Genomic DNA, 20,179 nt, shown 5'->3' with positions numbered 1-20,179 from the left:
AACTTGTTGTCATGTATCACTTGCTAAGAAAAGCAGGGAGAAAGTAAAGCCTATATGCATTTCTTGGGAATTGCTGCGTATATGAGAAATGAGAGATTGTAGGCATTAGATCTAATTGAATGGAACTTTAAATGGGAGCAATACAAAACGTGGTATTAAAAAACAGAAACCATCTGAGAAAGCAAAGTGTTGGAAAAATAAAGTAACAAAAAGATCTCAGTCTGGGAGAAAAGCCTGGAGTTTGACATTGTCCTTTTACTGTTCCCCAAATTCCAATCATTTCTTGAAAAGTTTTCCTTTAAGACATTATTAGATGCAATGAATGTTCTTTTGTGCTCGAAGGAATGTGAAGTCGTACCATGCTTGAATATTGCGTGACTCACATTAGGAGAATTTTTCAAAGTTGCAAAGGCCACAGCCATTTTGATTATGTTTTACATAGCTCAATATAAGATTCACAGGCGTTCTATGTATTCCTCTAATTTCCAAATGATTAGTATGAAACTGGAGGATGGAGATGGGGGCAGTTTTAGTAGCATTGAAAACATTCTCAGGGAGAATGAGATAAACATGTTGTTCCATTCATGGAAAATAAAATACACATCCTTTGAAATAAGTCAGGACTTATTAGAAAGGGAGCATTTTTCCAAGTTGGACCTTGAAAGCCAAAAAAAAAAAAAAAAGTATTTCCAGTTTTAACTCAAAAGATTCTAGTATTGTATACTGCAATACTTAAGCATTATTAAATTTTGTAGCATTATATCTCTTTGATATGACAGCCAATTTGATATAGTGGATAAAATATGAGGTTATTGGGGATTATGTATTCTACTTCCACTTTAGGCGTAAAAGCTGGTTGGGTAACTTTGGGCTAGACACTCTCCCTCAACCCTACAAAGAAGACATTGGTAAACCACTTCTGAAATTTTGCTTAGAAAATGTTCCAGGCAGTTGTCAGGTGTCAATGACTTGAAAGCACAAACAACAAGAGCAGCCTTGTATTTTAATTTTAAATCTCTAAACAAAATGTTTCTAGGAGCAATAACTAATAACCAGTTATGAGAAAAACATAAAAATAAATACCAAACACTCTAATGGTCCTTTGTTCTACCCAGTTATATATATGACATCATGAAATATCTCATGCTGTGCAATATTTTTCCTGACAACTGTGTTTCTAGAAATTCACACAGTTAAAAAGTAGGGTCAAGATCTCAGTTATTATTAATTTTTGTGAAATGGCTACGCCAAATGAAAATGGATTAATTTATATGACATTGTCAGGTGATTTGAAACGGGGTGTGTGTGTGCATGCAAGGAACCAATTAAACATCACACAGCTGCATGAAGAAGTGGGAAAGAAGTCTTTCCAGTCAATATCAAAAACCAAAATCAGTAGTACACACTGATAATAAATGCTTACTTGAGTTTGTTGAAAGAAATGTCCTGGGTTCGGCTCCGAGTGGGAAAAAAGACATTGGAGACATGGAGGCTGCTTGGAAAGATGGTTTAATGGTGGACAGGGCCACATGGCTTGAGCCCTGAACAGAAAAGGTGATCACGTGCTTTAATGTTGGTGGAGAAGAAGAGAAGGGTTGAGGGAGTTAGCCCACATGCTTTCTGAATATCTGGGCAACAAAGGAGATTGGAGAAGAAACTGAGGTAGAGCTCCTCTTCGGTTCATCTAATGGTGGCCAGAAAATCAGAAAATTTGTTGACAAAATCTAAATCAAAACTGCCTCCTGGAGGCCAGGTTTCTACCTTAGTACTAATAGAGTAGGTTGGCCAGATAGATGTGCAGAGGGTTTTTACTCATGTCGAAGGCAAACCTCTAGTAGGAATTTCCTTCATCTCATACATGCAGACACAAGGCAACACTCCCCTCAAAAGGAAAAAAAAATTCTTCTCACTTCGCAGAATACAATCTTCCCCACTACCTAATTCAAGCTTCTTTGGCATTCAGGACCAGATGGATTCAGGATCTGCTGGCATCAGGCCAAGCCCTTGTCACCGGTCCAAACTCACCGGGAGCGCTTCTCGACATAGTCTGTGGCCCACGCCAGTTTCTCCAGTCCATCATGTTGAAGGCCTGCCGAACCTCAAAGAGGTTCAGATCAATGGGAAGCCAGATGTGCCTACCTTGAAGGAAAACAGGGCCTCCAAGTTCCATTCACGTTGGAGAATGGAAGGTTTGATAATACATTGAGACTCATAGAAGTTTGAGAACACATCCAAGTCGCAATGAGCCAAACATGAGACTTAAACAGAGGCTTACGGAAGGTCTCCTCTGGAGGCATCTGGATCTATGTGTTCTGCTCATCTGTGCAGGACTGAAAGACATGAGAACAAGGTCTCCTCCCCTACAGAAAAGGCATTGGAGGATTAGAGATAAAGGGGGTGGGGTAGATAGCTTGCAGGCAGAGTTTGGAAAAAAAAACCCACCAGTATTGCTGGTAACATTATTGGGATATCACAGATGAGAAATGGGGTCTGGATTCACATGCTTCAGGAAAGAGATGAATAGGTAAAATCATTTAAACACACAATAAAGGCAAGGATGAAACTTCTTGTAAATGAACTTAAAACATTCCCTGGGTTGTTACTTTAAGGTACAGGGAAGGAAGGAAGAAAAGTACTTCTCTTTACTCTGTTTTTGTTGGCCAAACAAACACAAAGTAAAGACTCCTCCCCACTTCATTCAGTTTTCTGGGTCTAATAAATGGAGCAAAGGCAATTTCTGCCAGTATACTCTTTCCTTTCATTGAGCAATTTAAAATTCTTGACTTTTTGGATTGGAGACATTTTATAGTTACAATTACCTTGAGGATGCACAAAGACTTAGACACACATACACAAGGACAAGGAGAAAATAAGAGGGGAGGGGGGGAAAAGAAATCTCATGTTTACATACCCTAGTCATTCCCAGCACAAATCTGGTAAATTAGGGAAGGCACAAATCTTAACAAACAAACCACATGGTTGCATAGAAGATATAAAAAGAGACAAGCAGACAAGAGGAAAAAAAAGAAACACCAACATTTTTCCTTTTCTTTTAAGTACCTTTATGTAGCCAAATTAGTTTTCCTGTATTATCTTTCAGCAAAGCCCATTTGCCACACAGTTTCCTTGCTCTCCATGCCAACCAAGATAGGCATATGTCTGGCATGCCAGGCTTCAAGGAAATCACCAAGGGAAATTCCTGTCACCTGGCTAGTATCCATGTTTGCTTGAGAACCGGCTTATTGTTTTCCTTTACTCTCCTTTCCTCTCTGCGCACACGTGCTTCTGGTCTGGGCCCCATCTGTGCCTGCCCCTCATTCAGTTGAGGCCCTGAAGACCGCTGCGTCTCCACCTCCAAAGCCAGCCCAGGCTCTCCCTTCACCGCCTCCTCATCTGACTCTACAGCTAGTTCTGCTGGCAGTTGACGGGCCACAACAATACCTTAGATTTTCTTTCAGGATATTTTCCCGTAGAGCAGAATGATTAGTGAGCTCTAGAGGAATAATTTCACTGTGGTTAAAACTTGAACTGTCTGCCACATTATTGCCCCTTTTTTGTTCTCTTATTTTTATTATTTTCCTCAGGAACAAATGCAACTGTTTTGGGAAATGCATTGCCAATATTTGTATAGATTTTTGAATCTCAAAGTCGTTTACTAAGTTTTAGAGCTATTTTTTAATTTGTGGCACAGCCAGCAGCGTCACTCCTCTCATTCTTCTGCACTGCATGAAGATGCTCATGGTTTACCTCATGGTGTCCAAGGAGAAGAGTTTCAAAGCTGGGAGAAGAAAAAAGGACCACCTGCAAGGAGGTTCCAAGAAAATTAATGGTCCAGCCATTTCCTTCCTCCCATCTTCCTGCCTCTAGCACTGCTTTCTTTTGTAAATGGGAAAAAAGTCATTAATGATTACATATGGGAGAGAAGTAGATGGGCATCCCAAAGAAGTAAGTAGGTCAGTGAGAAGCCAGCTGTTTCAAATGTGGAAGGAGCCAAAGAAATCTTCTGCATCCATACACTTTGTTTCTGAATCCAGAATTCTTCTGAAACTTGCATATAGCTCTTTGTTTTCTTTTTAAATTTGAATGTATTTTTTCACTTGCTCTTTCTTCTGTTTCATTCCTCCCCCACCCCCTATTTAATTAATTTTAAAACCAAGCTAATTCTCTTACGTTCTTGAATACTTTCCTAAAAATTGCAAGAGAAGGGAAAAGAAGATGATGTTATTGAAGATGTAACTTCAGTTTTTACAACTTACTGACCACAAGACACAGAAAATCTGTTAGGAATTCTCTCTGTGGTTTTATTGCTAACTATTTCTGGTTTTTTTCAATGAAATTGTTAATCTCAAATTCTCCTTTCCTGTTTTTTTGCACATGAACATTCTGTTCCTAACTTTGCCTGTGGTTGGATTTAGTTGGCTAGATGCTTTTCTGCCTACCTGATTTTTTCCCCCTATAACTAAAATTTATTTCTGTTAAAGCAACCAAACCTGCTTCAATAAGCTTTGTGTAGGGTAGCCAAACATTTAAGGAACACAAATCACTTCAAACAAATGCATCTACTCTACATATGGCTTTTGGATACATCCAGAGGTGAGTGGCCCGGTTCGGCCGAATCGATAGTAACTTGGTCGGACACACACCCTTACTGGTTCTATTGTGTTTTGCTTCTGCACATGTGTGCATAGCGCACAGAAAGCACCCGTGCCCCTGAGTGAATCAGCAGTAAAAGAAGCCGGAACCCACCCCTGGATACATCTCATAAAAACAAATATATATTATTATATGTAATCTGTTTCTGTCTATTTGTCATTTTTTGTAATCAAAAGAAACATTGCCAACATGGTGACATCATGTCATGTGTTTTCTTTATTAGATATTTCCACAGACAAAGCCCCCCAGATTTTACTGCTTCTCTTAGTACAACACTTTGTATTGTGTTTGTCTAATTCCAATGTATTGTTATGCCAATTATATTACTTTAACTGTTAGGATTATTGTTTCATTTTTGTAAAAAAGAGTTATTAGGTTGTCTATTGTTTATTACTGCACCAAAGCGGTTTAGAGGAAGAACAATCTAAAGAAATGACAGGAAATGAGAGCAGTTAAGGTCAGCCAACAAGCAGATTATAAGAATTTAATTAGATACTAATCTTGTGCTGGCGTTGTTCAGGTTTTAAATAACATGTAGTTTTTCCCAAGAAACTTGTGTAAATTTTGGCAGTGAGTCTACTCAAATCATTTTGAAGTAAAAGTTCACACACAAAGCAGGCCTTCAGCATGTATACATATTATATACACTGTAACTATTGTGCATCATATGAGTATCGTACTATACACAAAATAAGTCTAATAATATTTTTACTTGTTCCTAATGTGTTTCTAAATAAGTTTATTTAATAGGCTTTCTTTTTCCTGCTATGCCTCCATATTTTTTGTGGGTTAGATGTTGATTGTCTAAGAACAAATCTCCCCGTAGCTGTTAATTGAACCAGAGATTTTACTGAAAAAAAATCAGTAAATAAATGAGCAACCTAAGTGCTTAGAAAAAAAAATGTAGCAAAATGGAATGGAATGAATCCCTTGGGATTCTAAATGCTGCTTCACAAAGAAATGGCTTTCTGATTACAGTGCAGTAATGTACATTTTAAAATTTACACAAATGGTAAAATATAATAATAGAAATCACCTAGGAAATGAAAAAGTAATAGAAAAAGTAATTTTATCCTAGATTGCTGTTAATTAGAGTAAATAATTGCACAGATACTGTGGTTCCTTAAACATTGAGTTTGTCAAATTTCAACAGTGTCAAAAGGGACTAAGTTTAGAGGGCAGCTTGATGAGTCTAGAAAGAAAGCCAGGTGAATGAAATAAGTTAAATAGTCCCCTATCCTTTATCTGTTCTTCATAGGAATTTCTTTCCAAACTTAAAAAGTACGGGCGCATTTACACACACACGCACACACACACACACACACACACACACGTACGTTAACAGTGCTTCATTTTCTGCTATTAATTAGGCTCTCATACATAACACACATTTTAATAAACTTTCACAAGATCAGCCATGGTCAGTGAAGTGCTGCCATCTGCTGTTACACAGTTGTAACATTTGGTGCATCAGCACCTCAACACCTATAAGTGAAGCTTTAAAAAAAAATCTCATGTGCATCTTACAAAAAAGGGAAGGGAGAGTAATTGGAAATACATTTTCATACTGTTAAGCTGTGAGAAAGCATTTATCTCAAACAATGCCTTTTCTTTCCTATTTTGTGCTGACGGCACACAAACTAACAATTGAAAAGCTTATGTCTTGAAACTGTGGGTCTTTATTGACAACGTTAGCAGCACTTACTCTGGCTCTTTGTAGCATGAAATGGGACTCCTATTTCATAAAAGCCTACATTTACAAGCGGTACCCAGCAATCAGGAAAGGAGGAGGGGAACGCATTAGGGAGTACAATAAGTCTTTATTTAAATATAGCTATTGGACACAATGTTTGTCGTTCCAAAATATTTGTACCGTTCAAAATTCAAGTAGCGTAAAACTTCCGCTTGGTTAGTAGGTGTAGTTAATAGCAATGTCAGAATAAATTCAGTAGTCCAAGATCCTTTTGAATCCCAAATTAAATCCCAAATTTCTGCAAAGTAAATCATTATCTCTCAGCTGTTTGCCTATGTTTTTAACTTGAGACAATCATTCTAAAAATTTTCAGATTTCCAGAGAAGTCAAACAAATTAATCATTATATTAAGTGGGTAAGAATTCTTTTTTTCTTCCAAAAGCCACATTTTCCTAGAATGACTGAGACTGAAACAGGCAAGAGCTAGAAGTAGAATAGGATGCAAATAATCTTCCTTTCTCTGTGTCATATTTTATTTTTCCTGCTTCATTGCTTCCTTGTTTGAAAATGTTGTATAAACCTTGCTGGTGGCTATCATTTTTATTATCAACGCATTTTTATGCATCTATAACCCAATCCTAACTGTTGTAGGAAACTCAAGGGCAATCTCAACAGATATTACCACTTTATACAAGGTACAGCTCAAATCTGAATGAACTAAAAAGTAACCTAGAAAATGATCAATGAATCCCCATTGCTGTACATTGCAGAAGACTGAAATAGCATTGAACAAGTTGTTTTAAATGAGCTTTCTACTTTAGTAAACAAGCAGTTAAAATATCATTTGAAAAGTACTGACTTTCATGTGGCCTTCAAAGGTTTTTTGACTTGCAAAAACCAAAAATGAGCAATTCTTTTTTCAACATGGATATGCTTTGGTGATACTGATTGCAGAGGGATCTTTTATTACTGTGCTGTCACTTATAGATAGTTATTTTTCTGGTCACTTCTATAATATTTCTAGATTTATTAAAAGTTTATAATTTTCACTGTAAAGTAAAGTATTTTAGGTTCTGTTGGTGAGCAGTTTTCCTTTTTCAATTTTGAGCAAATTTTATTTAGTGCAACAACTTCATTTCGGCCATATTTGTTGGACTATAATTGGTAACTATAGTTCTGGGGTCATTTTGCCTTTCAACATAAATATTAAGTTTTTTTGACAGAAAATACAGGTAATTTTCATTTTGCAACTGCCTCATCTAGCAATCAGTTGCAATTACAACAAAGATGAAAATGTAACTTCACAACTAATTGTCACATTTACATCATTCACAGGTCTGTAAATAGAATAGCACTTAGACTTATAGTACTTTACAGCCCTCTCTAAGCAGTTTACACGGTCAGCATATTGCCCCCAACAATCTGGATCTTCATTTTACCCACCTTAGAAGGATGGAAGGATGAGTCAACATTGAGCCTGGTGAGATTTGAACTACCAAATTGCAAATAGTCGGCAGTCAGCAGAAGTAGCCTGCAGTACTGCACTCTAACCACTGTGCCACCATGGCTCAAACAAGAAAGAAAACACAGAACATCCAAAGTAAGATTATAAATACAATTGTGGTTTCACCTAGTGATTATTTACTTAAGAACCAAGTTGCTGGTTTTAGATGTGGAACTAAACCAGGACTACCTATAGATTATTTGAAGTTCTGTTGTAGATTTATATTTCTGATTCTAGAAATGTTTAAAAATTGGAACAATAGGGACAAAAATAGTTTTCTCTCTTATCCATGGTGGTACAATGGTTCAAATGCATTATTGCAGGCTAATTCTGCCAATTGCCAGCAGTTTGATCCTGACCAACTCAAAGTCAACTCAGCCTTCCATCCTTCTGAGATCGGTAAAATGAGGACACATATAGTTGGGGGGCAATATGCTAATTCTGTAAACTGCTTAGAGAGGGCTATGAAGTGGTATAAGTGCTATTACTGAATAGGTCTGTTAAATAGATTTATTAGTAACTATTTAGCTGAATGAAGAAATGGACTTTTGAAGACAGAGATAGAATGGGTAGAACTCAGTTTTGGGCATTCCCAACTTACGTAGAATCTCTGAACAGGCCTGAAATTTCTAGTTCAAAGAGAAAAATCAGAGGACATGTCTGTGAAATGTTACTGAGGCATGAAGTCTGAATCCAGCTGTACTAACAACTGTAAATATCACAGATTTCTTTGCATAAAAATAAAGCAAAGGAAATTAAAATAGAAAATGAATGTCGGAAGGAGATACTGAGAAATTACAATAAACCATTGATATTAACATTTAAAGTTTAATATAAGCCTTTCATCAGATAACTGTAGCCTATTTTAAAAATTCAAAGAGAACAGTTTTCTGATCCATGATCATATTATATTAACAAAGGAGAATTAAAAACTGGTATCCCAACTGTTCAGTGAAGAAGGTAAACAAAAAAAATGGACTTATGTAGTTCCTATTTTGGTCCAACAAAAATCAATGTGTTCCACAGCAAAATGTGAAGGACAGAATGAATGTGCTAAAAGAACCATGTTAAGGAACACCTATTTCAGTCTCCAGAACCAGATTATTTGCATCTTAAGAGTATTGAAGGAATTGGCTTGATGAAACCTTGTGTATTAGATTTTGAGGCACTCTAGAGATATGAAGTGCCTCATGAATGAAGGAGGACAAATATTCCTATCTTCCAAAATTGGGGTGGGGGTGGAGGAATCCAAGAAACTAACTGTCAGCATCATAGCAATACCTATGGAAATTCTGTAGTGGCTTTAAAAATATTGATCTGTAAATACCTTGAAAACAATTTACAATTGCTGGATATCAGCGTGCATTTGTCCAGAACAAATTTGGCCAGACTAATTTTATGTCATTATGTCATAAAAATAGTTCTTCTGCAGTAACTTCCTTCATATATTATGGGATTACTGTAGACAAACTTTACCTTAACTGCAGAAAAGTATTTGTCAAAGGACTCCATACTATATTGATTAAAAAGCTATTAGGTATGGGCTGGATGGCATGATCATTAGGTGGATTTATAATTGGCTTGAAAATCATACTCATCAGGTTCTGGTCAGTGGTTCCTCATCAAATTGGAGAGAGAATGCTGCTTGGTTCAGTCTTCTATTTTTCAGGGTTTTAATTAATGATTTGGGCACAGTGGTGGAGGAATGCTTATCAGTTTGCAGAGGATAGAAAATTGGATGTGATAGCTAATATACCAGAAGACAGAAATGAAATTCAAATCAAACATACAGAATGAAAATTGAAAGTGACAAGTGCAAAGTTCTTCGGTAATAAAAATCAAAGGTACAGCTTTGGAATACGTGATTTGGTAATAGTGCTTTTGAAAAAGATATTACAGTAGTAAGTGATTGAAAACTGAATATAAACCAACTGATGTATTGAAAGATGACAAACACACTTTTTCTGTACAAATCTTTTTTATTTCCATTTCATTCTATACAATCACATGTTTACTGTGCAACCGAGGCATATAACATTGGGTAATAAACACAGCCCTCACTTTTATAGAAAATGCCCCCTACAATACAAACCCAATATACCGCCTTAGCCCACCATACACCCTCTTTCATCCCCCTCCAACTTTCATTCTTCCTTCTCTCATACCCCTCTACACCTACTTCCCCTCCCCCTCTATCTAACCCTAACCCTATCACTCCCTCTCTTAATCCATTCCCTCCCTTCCTTCTCCTCCTCCTCTCTCTCACCCTCTCTACTCTCCTTCTTCTTTCACTCAGCTCCTCCCTTCGGTATACTTCTATTACTTTCCAATATATTCAGTTTGTTCTGTTTTGACACTTAACATTAAAAAAACCACAGTATACAAGTGCAATCATGCTTTAAAATTTAACACATATTATATTTCCCCCCTCCCCCCCTCCCCCTAGATCCCCCCCTCCCTTCCCTCCCCCCGACTTCCCAGAGCCCACACATGGTATAACTTTTTGACAATCACAGTCTAAAATATCTCTACATTGAACTCAGCTTCTTGCTGTTACCCAAATTTTTAACAATTTAAGTTGTTACTAATTTTAAGCATAAGCTATCTGGAATTTCCTAGTCCCGTATTTGCTTTGTATATAATCAATCCATTTTTTCCAGTCTCGTTTATACCTCTCATTTGAATGTTCTTTAAGATATGCTGAAATTTTTGCCATTTCGGCTAAGTTTGTAACCTTCAAAGTCCATTCTTGAATTGTAGGCAGGTCAGACAAACACACTTTTTATATCACTTCAATAAAAGTATAATTTCTATATGGTAAGTAGTAACCATTCTACTTGGTCAAATCCCATCTTGAGTGTTGTGTTCAGTTCTGGGCACATATTTCAAGACAGATTGAGGAAAACTGAAAATATTCAGAAAATAACAATCATGGAGCTAGAAATGAACTCCTGTGAAAAGACATTGGAGAAGCAGGGCCTTGACAAAAGTTGACTGAAAGAGTTCTTCAAATACTTGAAGGGATATATAGACAAGCATTCCCTGTTCTCTTTAGAGTGCAAGATTCAGTAAGTAACAGGAAGGCAGAATCCAGTTCAATAGGAAAAAACAAAACACGCAGAGCACCTTGAAGGTAGTTGGTCCCATTTAATGTCTTCAAGTTAAAGCGATACAGCCATGTGTTAAGAATGCTTTGATTTAGATTCCTGCACTGAGCAGGATGTGGACTCAGTGAACTTTCCAGCAGCTCTGTGGTTCTACAATTCCCTCTTATTTTAAATATGTTATTATGATAAAAAAGTTTAAACTCTTGAATCTATCTAAGATTTTAAAAAATGCATTGCAATAGACTAAAAATAATTCTGCTGCCTGATCACACATTTGTAAAAGTCACAATAGTGTTTGCTTTACTACTGACTTTCCAAATACATTTAAGTTTCATACACAACGTGATTTAGCATTAATATGCCTGAAGCAAATGTGAGCTGACATTTTGCTTTCACACATACCAGTAATTGCAAAATGAAGTGTGAGAGCGATCTCAGAATAAGGCAATACTTGTGTATCAATATATAGCCATGTTGGAGGCAGCATACCTGCTTTCTCCAAGAAATAATCAGCACCATAATTATATGCAATTAATATTACATGTGTAAAATTATATGGTTTAGTTGTAGCCAATTTAAAAATAAAATGTTCTCTCTCTTCAGTGGATTCTTCTTTTTTTATGAAACAGATATTTCTCATTCTCCGATGTACCTCTAAGTATTTCTATTTTTTTAAACCTAGAAATTGTGAAGAAGATGTTTCAAGAAAAAGGTATCGTCACAGATGACAAAGTTTTAAAGCCTCACTTGACCTTCATGAAGTTGTCAAAATCCCCAAAACTACAAAAGCAGGTGAAGTAATCACAATAGGGCTTGGGGGAAGTTTGCATTATAAAGATTTAGATTGTCTACAAACTATTTTTATATGATTTTACGTTTAAATGTAGCCAAGTGACTTAATCAGTATTAAGTCTGTTATCAGGAAATCCTGTATACATTATTTCAAGTTGAAATCTAATCCAACAGACAGCATAATAATCAGATTTTTAAATCAGATTTTTTAATATTATTAAAAATGTATACAAAAACTGTTAACTTCAGCTTGTACAGCTCTCTTAAATAAAGAAAAGAAAAATTAAGGAAGAGGGCATTTTTAAAAATTCAGATTTTCCTCTGAAATTTTCATGCTTTATTATTAGTAATTCCCAACTCAGGTTTTTTTTATGACTATAAGGAAATACTGGGGCCAAGTACTTACCTGGGCTGTAATAAATATACTACTTCTTTATTGACCTTTGCCTTGATGTCATTATTCATTGCACATATTTTATAATGGAGCATCTGGGAAATAATATGTAAAGTGCCCTGATGTATAAGATGTTAGAATGATATGCCGTATCAGAGTATAAGACGCATCAATATTTTGAAGAGGTAAATTTTTTAAAAAAGTTTTTGCACTCTGCTGGGCTCCCAAACCCTTTGCACGCCTCATTTTTATGTGAAAACGGAGCATGCAGAGGGTTTGGGAGGCCTGAAAAGTGCTGCTGGGAGCTGGGGGGAGGGAAATGAGCAAAAAATGGCCCGTTTTTCACTTGTTTTTGCCCTCTCCAGTCCCAGGAGCACTTTGCAGACCTCCCAAACCCTCTGCACATCCATTTTTGTGAAAAATTGGATGCGTGGGGACGGGGTTTAGAGGGCAAAAATACTGTATTTGATGGATAAAATGCACCCAGTTTTTCACCCTCTCTTTTTGGGGGAAAGATGCATCTTATACATCGAAAAATACACAAGAATGTATACACGTTCTTACATAAATGTTGTTTTTTTCCCCATTAATTTTAATTTGAGTTAAAAATCAAACAATATTGGTAGTATAACCTTTTGCCTGTCTTCTTAGAAGTAAGCCTCACATTTATTTCCAAAGTAAATGTACATACTAGTATTATAGCCTTTGAGTAATAATGAAAATAATATAACTTTAAAGTGTAGCCATTGTGAAGATGTTTGCGGATAAGATTCAGAAAAATATATTTTAAAAAAGTATGAAAGTAGAATTAAGAATTAATTATATATTTTAGAAATATATTTATTTTTCTAAGATTATGAATAACATAGTTGAAAATTTTAGAGTAATTTGAAGTAAAAAAATACAGTAAGAACAACATTATTAACAAATCTATTTGTTATGATATATATGATTTTAGAGCTTCCTCTTTCTTCTGAATACTTCTAGTTTTACTGTATTATCAAATTTTCTTTTTTCACTATGTATCAAGAAATTTAAGTGTAAAGAGATACATCTCCATTTTATATGATAATAGTTGTCTCATTACTAGCAAGTGTTCAAAATAAATAATAAAACTAATGTAGTAATTACAACAAGTTCATGTATGATTTTATTTGTGTTTTCATCTAAACAGGACTATCACTATCAGTATCTCACTCTTGATCTAATGTCAGCCATAATGAATGGTTTAAATGTATATGGAAGCCATAGGTTCCTACTGTGGATGCAAAAGCATACTAAAAAGAGAGAAAAAGAGAAAAATATAATCTAGTCTTGATCATATACTGCCATCTATGGTTGTGCCTGAACAAATTCAATTTCTCATATATTATAATAGTATTTTAGTAAACAGTAATAAAGGTAATGTTTCGGTATGCAAAATATCTGAATGTTCTGAATTAAAGATTTTTATTGTAAAGCTAAAAAAACTGGGATATTTGAAAACAATATCAACATGAAGCATTGTAGGTTTTATTTTTTAGAATACCAGCATACAAAAACATTTAACATACACAACAAAGCAAAGACAAAATTACTATTAAAAAAGAATATTAATAACAATTTCTTTGCTTTTAAATATTTTTGCATTGTATATTTTCTGGACTGTTTTCATGTTATGGACATATTTAATGCATGTAACACAAATTTAGAAATTATCAGTGGAAAAAACCTGAACATAATCCACTTGTGTGTCCAAATATTGACAAATATGTTTATAAAATTCAGGGAAATATATAAATAATCTTCTAAATTTAATTTCATTTATAATTTATTCATGAATACACATTAATAGTTCAACAAATGTAACAATAGTTGGTTTGCAGCTATTAGGTGGTTAATAGGTGGTTTGCAGGATCAGGATCATAGTTTTGTCATCTCCCATATATGACAGAATGGGATATGCTGGTTGGATATGACAAGCATCGGATAAAACATAATAAAGGCCTGATGGATGAAACTCAGTTTGGTGCATTATGAATTTTTCAGGCTTTTTGTCTGAAGAAATAAGTGGCATTTTTTTCTGATGTATTTCCTACTTTGTAACAATTCAGTATACACTAAACTATATAGTTCAGACTTACATTGTTTGTATTACAATTACTTACCGTATTTTTCGGAGTATAAGATGCACCGAGTATAAAAAGCACCAAGATTTTGAAGAGGCAATTTTTAAAAAAAAGTTTTTACACTCTGGAGACCTCCCAAAAATGGCCCATTTTTGCGAAAATAAGCCCCCCCCCAAAAGGGGCATGAATAGCCTTTAGGAGACTTTTTAGAGTACTCATGGGGCAAAAATGAGCAAAAAAATGGCCAATTTTTGCAAAAACTGGCCTGTTTTTTGTCCCCCCCCAAAAAAAGGCATGCATAGAGGCTTATAGAGTGCTCCTGGGGACTCGGGGGGGAGGGGAAATTGAGCAAAAAACAGCCCACTTTTCACTCATTTCTGCCCTCCCCAGCCCTCGGGAGCACTATGGAAGCCTTCTAAAGGGAATATCCAGCCATTTTGGTGAAGGGGTAGGGTTTTGGGAGGCAAAAAATGCTGTATTCAGTGTATAAGACACCCAGATTTTCAGCCTCTTTTTTGAGGGAAAAGGGTGTGTCTTATACTCCGAAAAATATGGTATATGCGCTCTATTCAAATCACTCTAGGTTAATAGGTTACAATATGGAAGCTGAAGAAGGTAGAACCTCTTGAATCATAAACTCCTTTACATCCACTTGGGAATTATCAAGATCTAGGGAGAGGAATTTATCCACCAGAGATTTGCAATTTTGCATCTGTTTCTCTTTTGAGGGGTGATCAGTACGTTGGATAGGTTTTCCATTTCGAAACAGTTCTGATACTTCAACTCCTCTGTCAATAATTTTGGAAGGCATGCCAGCCAAAGCTGCAATATTGGCTGCATGGCTGACAGTGGACATGCCTTCTTTAATCTGATAGAAAAATACAAGCTCATCTCCATCTTGGTGGGTATCCATGGTCAGATATTGCACAAAAGGAGTGTGGGGCAAGAGCTTTAGTTGCATCAGGCTATGGAAATTAGTGGCAACAAAAATGTGTGGGCACTGTCTCACTTGTGCAATCCAATGCCTTAGAACAGCAGCCAAAAGAGAGAGGCCATCTATAGTATTTGTGCCTTTGCCAAACTCGTCAATTAATACCAAAGAGTTTTCAGTGGCATTATTCACTGCTTTGGCTATCTGGTTAAGATCAATCATGAAAGTGGACAGTCCAAGAGATACCGATTCTCTGCTGTGGATCCTTGTATAAATTCCATCTATAGGTCCTATTTCAGCTTCAGTAGCAGGGACATAACTGCCAATTAGAGCCATAAATGTAATAAGACCTACTTGTTTTAGGTACACACTTTTACCAGATGAATTAGGCCCAGTAAGGAGCTTAATCCGTCCATATGTTTCACTGCTGTCCACTGAATTAGGCACAAAGGTTTTTGCGCATAATTCTATCAGAGGATGCTTTCCATCTTTTATGTGAATAATATGAGAATGAGAGAAGCTGGGTCTAGTATATCCATTCTCTCGAGCAATGACTGCCATGGATAATAGCACATCTAAATGTGCTGTATATTCAATCACATCACTAAGTACTGCAGATTTTTCCAGGATCTTAGACTGTAGCTGGTACATGATTAATGTTTCCTGATCTCGTATTTCACAATGAAGGTCACCAAGCAAACTATCCAACTCTTTGGTCCTGGCACTGCGATAATGCAGCTTTTCTTCTGATAAGAACATAAAATCTAGATCTTTAATCTCAAAGTCTGTCTTGCTCACCATTGTGGACAGCCGTGGAATAGAGAGTAAGAACCCTATCAAAGGAATATAAATAACACTGCAAGATGGAATCCTATTATCCAGGTCCTCTAGTTCTTTGCGAGCTACCTCTGTGAGGAAGTCTGAAAGCCCCACTAGTTTTCGTTTCTTCTCATCAATTATGGGGTCCACATTTGGTCTGACAATGAAGTGGTTTTCTGAGATGCTGCTTTCAAAATCTACCACTTTGCTAATTAGGCTGGCTATATAGTGTAGATCATCAGTGAAAACATGAGAAATTGTCTGGAAAAGCTCAATGGTGCTTGGGAGAGAGCGACATTTATCTCTTAGGCACACAGCACTGTAAACAGTTTTATAAAGTGCCTGCCAGTCGCTTACCTTTGTGTTAGAGAGAGCCATCCTCTTAAGAATCAGAGGTACATTTTTTATATTTTTGAGACATTCCTGTAAGGTCAGAATTGTTTCATGGTTCTGAGCTAACAAAAAGAATTGGATAACATCCAGTCGCTTATTAAGCTCTGTAAAGTTGCTGGTTGGCCTCATGAGCCACAGTCTCATCAGTTTTTCTCCCCACTTGCACCTACAGTGGTTCAGAATTCCATATAAGCTCAGGCCTTCTTTCTTCCCAGTGGCCTGCTTATACACAGAAGGATGTACTTCACTTTTAAAAATCTGCAGTACACAGTAAGTGTCTTGATCCACATTTACGGTGTCTGTCAATACAAACTTTTTAAAGGCCAAAATGGGGACAACAACATGACTATCTTCTAGTTCAACTCCAGGCCTTCTCCTGTCAAGGAATTTTAGCAGACCTCCTAATGCTCTTAACACAAGAGGGCTCTCAAAAGGTAAAATAGAGGACAAATAGAGAATTTTCTCTGTTGCTGTCATGTGAGAAGGGACAAAAGGGAATTGCCTAGATAGAATCCTTTGTTTGCTCACTTCCAAACCAAAATCCATATTTGGATAGAGGACAACCTCTAGTTTTCCTCCTTCTGGCTTTTCTCCTTCAGTCATACCTATATTGGTCAGAAATTTGGCAATGTTAGAATCTTGTTTGGCACTACTCAATATACATTTGGGAGAGACCTCATCTACCACTCTCTGAAGCAGTTTGAGGTCTTCGTTGTCAGGTGTGTCAGACATTAAATATACTGAGCAGTCTCCAGTGTCATAGTAAACAATTCCCAGCTCACCTCCATACCACAAAACACACAGGTAGATTTCAGATGGCCCTTCATCTTCTTCAGTGACATGCTGAGGTTGGAATTGGCACTGGTTGGAAAAAGTAGCAGCAGTACTCATTTTCCTGGAGTTCAAAAAAGTTCAAGCATCTGTGTAGTTGGATACACAATATTGTATTAATGGCTCATCCTTTATGGAACATGTGTGCAAAATGCGGGTTATATAATCTTTTTAATCTAGAAGCCATATTTCAAAGAGTAAAAAAGTCCCAGGGTAAAATAGTGAATGGATCAGGACAAAATCTAATTAATACAAGATAATTAACTCATACACATGAACATTCTGAGGTCCCCATCCACCCTTAACATTAATTTATTCCCGTGACCCAACAAATGCGTGCATGACAAAAGCGCGCCGACAAAAGCGCGGCGCTAAAACCGTGACGTTATCAATGCGACGTTATCAATGCAGCAACAACAGCGCGGCAACAGAAGCACAATTTAAGTTAGGGTTAGGGTTGGCTTTAGGGTTAGGTTTAGGTTTACAGCGCGCTTCTGTCGGTGCGCTTCAGCACTCATTCGTCGCCGCGCTTTAGAACTTGCGGTTTTGTCACCGCGGTTTAGTCGGGCGCGCTTTTGTCATTCGCCTTTTTGTCGGTGAACCATTTATTCCTTGCATCCAATTTTAAATTAAAATACAACATTCATAAACTTGGTCAATAATCTTTCTTTTTAACAGAAACACTTCAAAATTATTGTAATATTGTTAGATAAGTAGTGAATAAAAATACTTTTATTTTACATTTTGGAATCAAGACTAAAAGTACGTATGCTTCCCAGAAATATTCTTAAAGTGAGACTACTGATATTTGTAATCTTTGAAATAGAAAGTAAAAAAAAATATTGTGCACAATAAATATGCAGGACCAAATGTGTATGTAAATATACAGATATTTCCCTTTTATAGAAATATAAATTCTGGGCAGCAATATATGAACCAGATTAAATTAGCTTACAACAGTTATTCTTCTGCATGATTAGTAATATGGCTTTTGTATACGTAATTTAAATATGTGAAAAAATTCACATAATATATGCCAGTACATTATGCCAGTCACAGTAAACATTTCCATTTTGTCTGCATTTGGTTTCATACAATTTATTGACTGCAGGCAGCCAGTCCTATAAGGGAACTTCAAGTTGTCATACAGAAATAGATTTAAGTATCATCATCAGACTGAGAGTTCTGTATCTCCTGATGATACCCCACCAGATATTTCATGTAAATATTGAAAAAGTTTGGAGATAGACTGAAGCAATTACAGTATTTTTCACTCCATAGACCACTCTCCCCCCCTCCAAAAAAAAAAGGGTAGAAATGTCTGGGTGTCTTATGGATAGAATGGAGCTGATCTTTTTATGAATAGTAGCTGGGATGTGGCAGCGGAGTCCTTTTACAGTGCTGAACCCAGCCTCTTCTGTCTTTGTCATTGCCCGCCTCTGTGGTCCTCTCAGGCTCTACCTTCTGCCCTCACTACACTGCTGCTCCATATTCGGTGCTCCATATGCACAGTGAGATGGTGCTCCATATTCAGATTTTTTTCTTGTTTTTCTCCTCTAAAGCTAGGTGTGTCTTATGGTCAGGTGCGTCTTATAGTGTGAAAAATATGGTAATATCTCCCTGAGAGATATCTCCTAAAGGATCCATTGTGCTTAAGATATCTAATAATTGATTCCTTTAAAGAATGTAGTATGTTTATTCATAGTATTTTTATTTATTCAGAAATTTACAGAACTGAATAAATCTTCTCTAATAACTTCCTAAGTAGAAGTAATAAACAACGATCAGAAGAGCATATGGTAAAAAAATACCATCTTAAGTCACCTGTCCAATAGCTTTTTGGGGGTAAATCATCCTAATAGATTCAGGGTCCCCAAAAAGATGATGTATAGCCATTAATCCAACATTAACCAGATAGCAGTCTATCCATAACTCCAGGGAAGACCTCAGACTTCTCCACTGTCAGAACAGCCTCCTGATTAGAACAAAAAAAATCAAATTAATCATGGAAGCTACATTATATTGACCCACTGCTCTGTTGGGTGCTGTATAGTCCTAAACTACCCCAGACAAACCAGCTCCACGGTGGATATTGAAGTCACCCAGCATAATAAGCCCAGATGCTCCTAAAACTTGAAAATGAAATCTAAAATAAACTCGATAGGAATTTCCTTCAGCATCAGGATGAATAGTACACTAACAAAATCCTGAATGCATTCCTAGTCCCAAGCCTAAAGTACCCAGATTCTGAATGAACAGGTGGACAGTGTTAATGTATTCCTCATCTATCTACAAGCTACTTTTTAGTATTGAAAGTAGATATTTTCCATGCAGAACACCTCACTTTTTTGTACTAGTGCTGCTGACTGTCCTTTCTAAAGTGAACTTCCATTTACAGTATTTTCTAATTATTCCAATGGTGTAAACTAGTTTGATCAATATTTCCTAAATTCATACCATTTTTCTTCTTACATTTATATGCATGTACCATACTTTAGTCTTGTGCATGCTTTGAAAATTATTTGGAAAAGATGAAAACCCCTTTGCTGAGATGCCATGCTTGTATTCTTAGATGTTCCATGTACTGTATCTCTTTTGAATTTCTGATTGATGCCTAGCCTTATTTTATAGACAGGTATCCACACAAGTACATACACTGACATGTTTCCTATGCATGCTGTTGCAATACAGTTGCAAAAACACCTTGCTAATATTTTCCGATCAAAGCCCGTTTTATATAACATTTATTTTCTGAATTTATCACTTTTGCATTCTTTTCTCATAGAAGTAAAGCAGTTTTCCATCACCTTTAGTCATCCACTGAAATCTTATAAATATTCCGATGGCTGTATTGGTTTTTTAAAAAGTGAACTTCTTGCCTTTGACAGAGGGCAGTGATGGTAGTTTTTGGGCTTGGCATGTGAAAAATTTATAATTACCTAACTTGACTCAGT

General features: G+C 36.3%; 2 protein-coding genes across 3 annotated transcripts in view; one reads left to right on the top strand and one right to left on the bottom strand.

Moving 5' to 3' along the window:
- The window catches only part of AKAP7 (A-kinase anchoring protein 7), a 70,816-nt gene that overhangs the window by 21,329 nt on the left and 29,308 nt on the right, over positions 1–20,179 (top strand). For both annotated transcript variants that reach the window (XM_014061638.2, XM_014061637.2), the window contains exon 6: positions 11,640–11,749. In XM_014061638.2, the coding sequence (XP_013917113.1) occupies positions 11,640–11,749 (110 nt within the window). The remainder of the gene's footprint in view (positions 1–11,639; positions 11,750–20,179) is intronic.
- MSH5 (mutS homolog 5) lies at positions 14,774–19,194 on the bottom strand. Its single transcript, XM_014061636.2, has 2 exons — positions 19,050–19,194; positions 14,774–17,314 (listed from the first exon to the last, which is right to left on the bottom strand). Exon 2 carries the CDS (start codon positions 17,283–17,285, stop codon positions 14,844–14,846), a length of 2,442 nt encoding a protein of 813 aa, XP_013917111.2. The 5' UTR covers positions 17,286–17,314; positions 19,050–19,194; the 3' UTR covers positions 14,774–14,843.

Source organism: Thamnophis sirtalis, unplaced genomic scaffold (genome assembly GCF_051295495.1).
Source record: "Thamnophis sirtalis isolate CommonGarterSnake01/CBP01778 unplaced genomic scaffold, rThaSir2_p1.2 scaffold_6, whole genome shotgun sequence".
In the NCBI taxonomy this organism is placed as follows: Eukaryota; Metazoa; Chordata; class Lepidosauria; order Squamata; family Natricidae; genus Thamnophis; species Thamnophis sirtalis.
The sequence above is the reverse complement of the archived record's forward strand: the minus strand, read 5'-3'. Positions and strand labels throughout refer to the sequence as shown.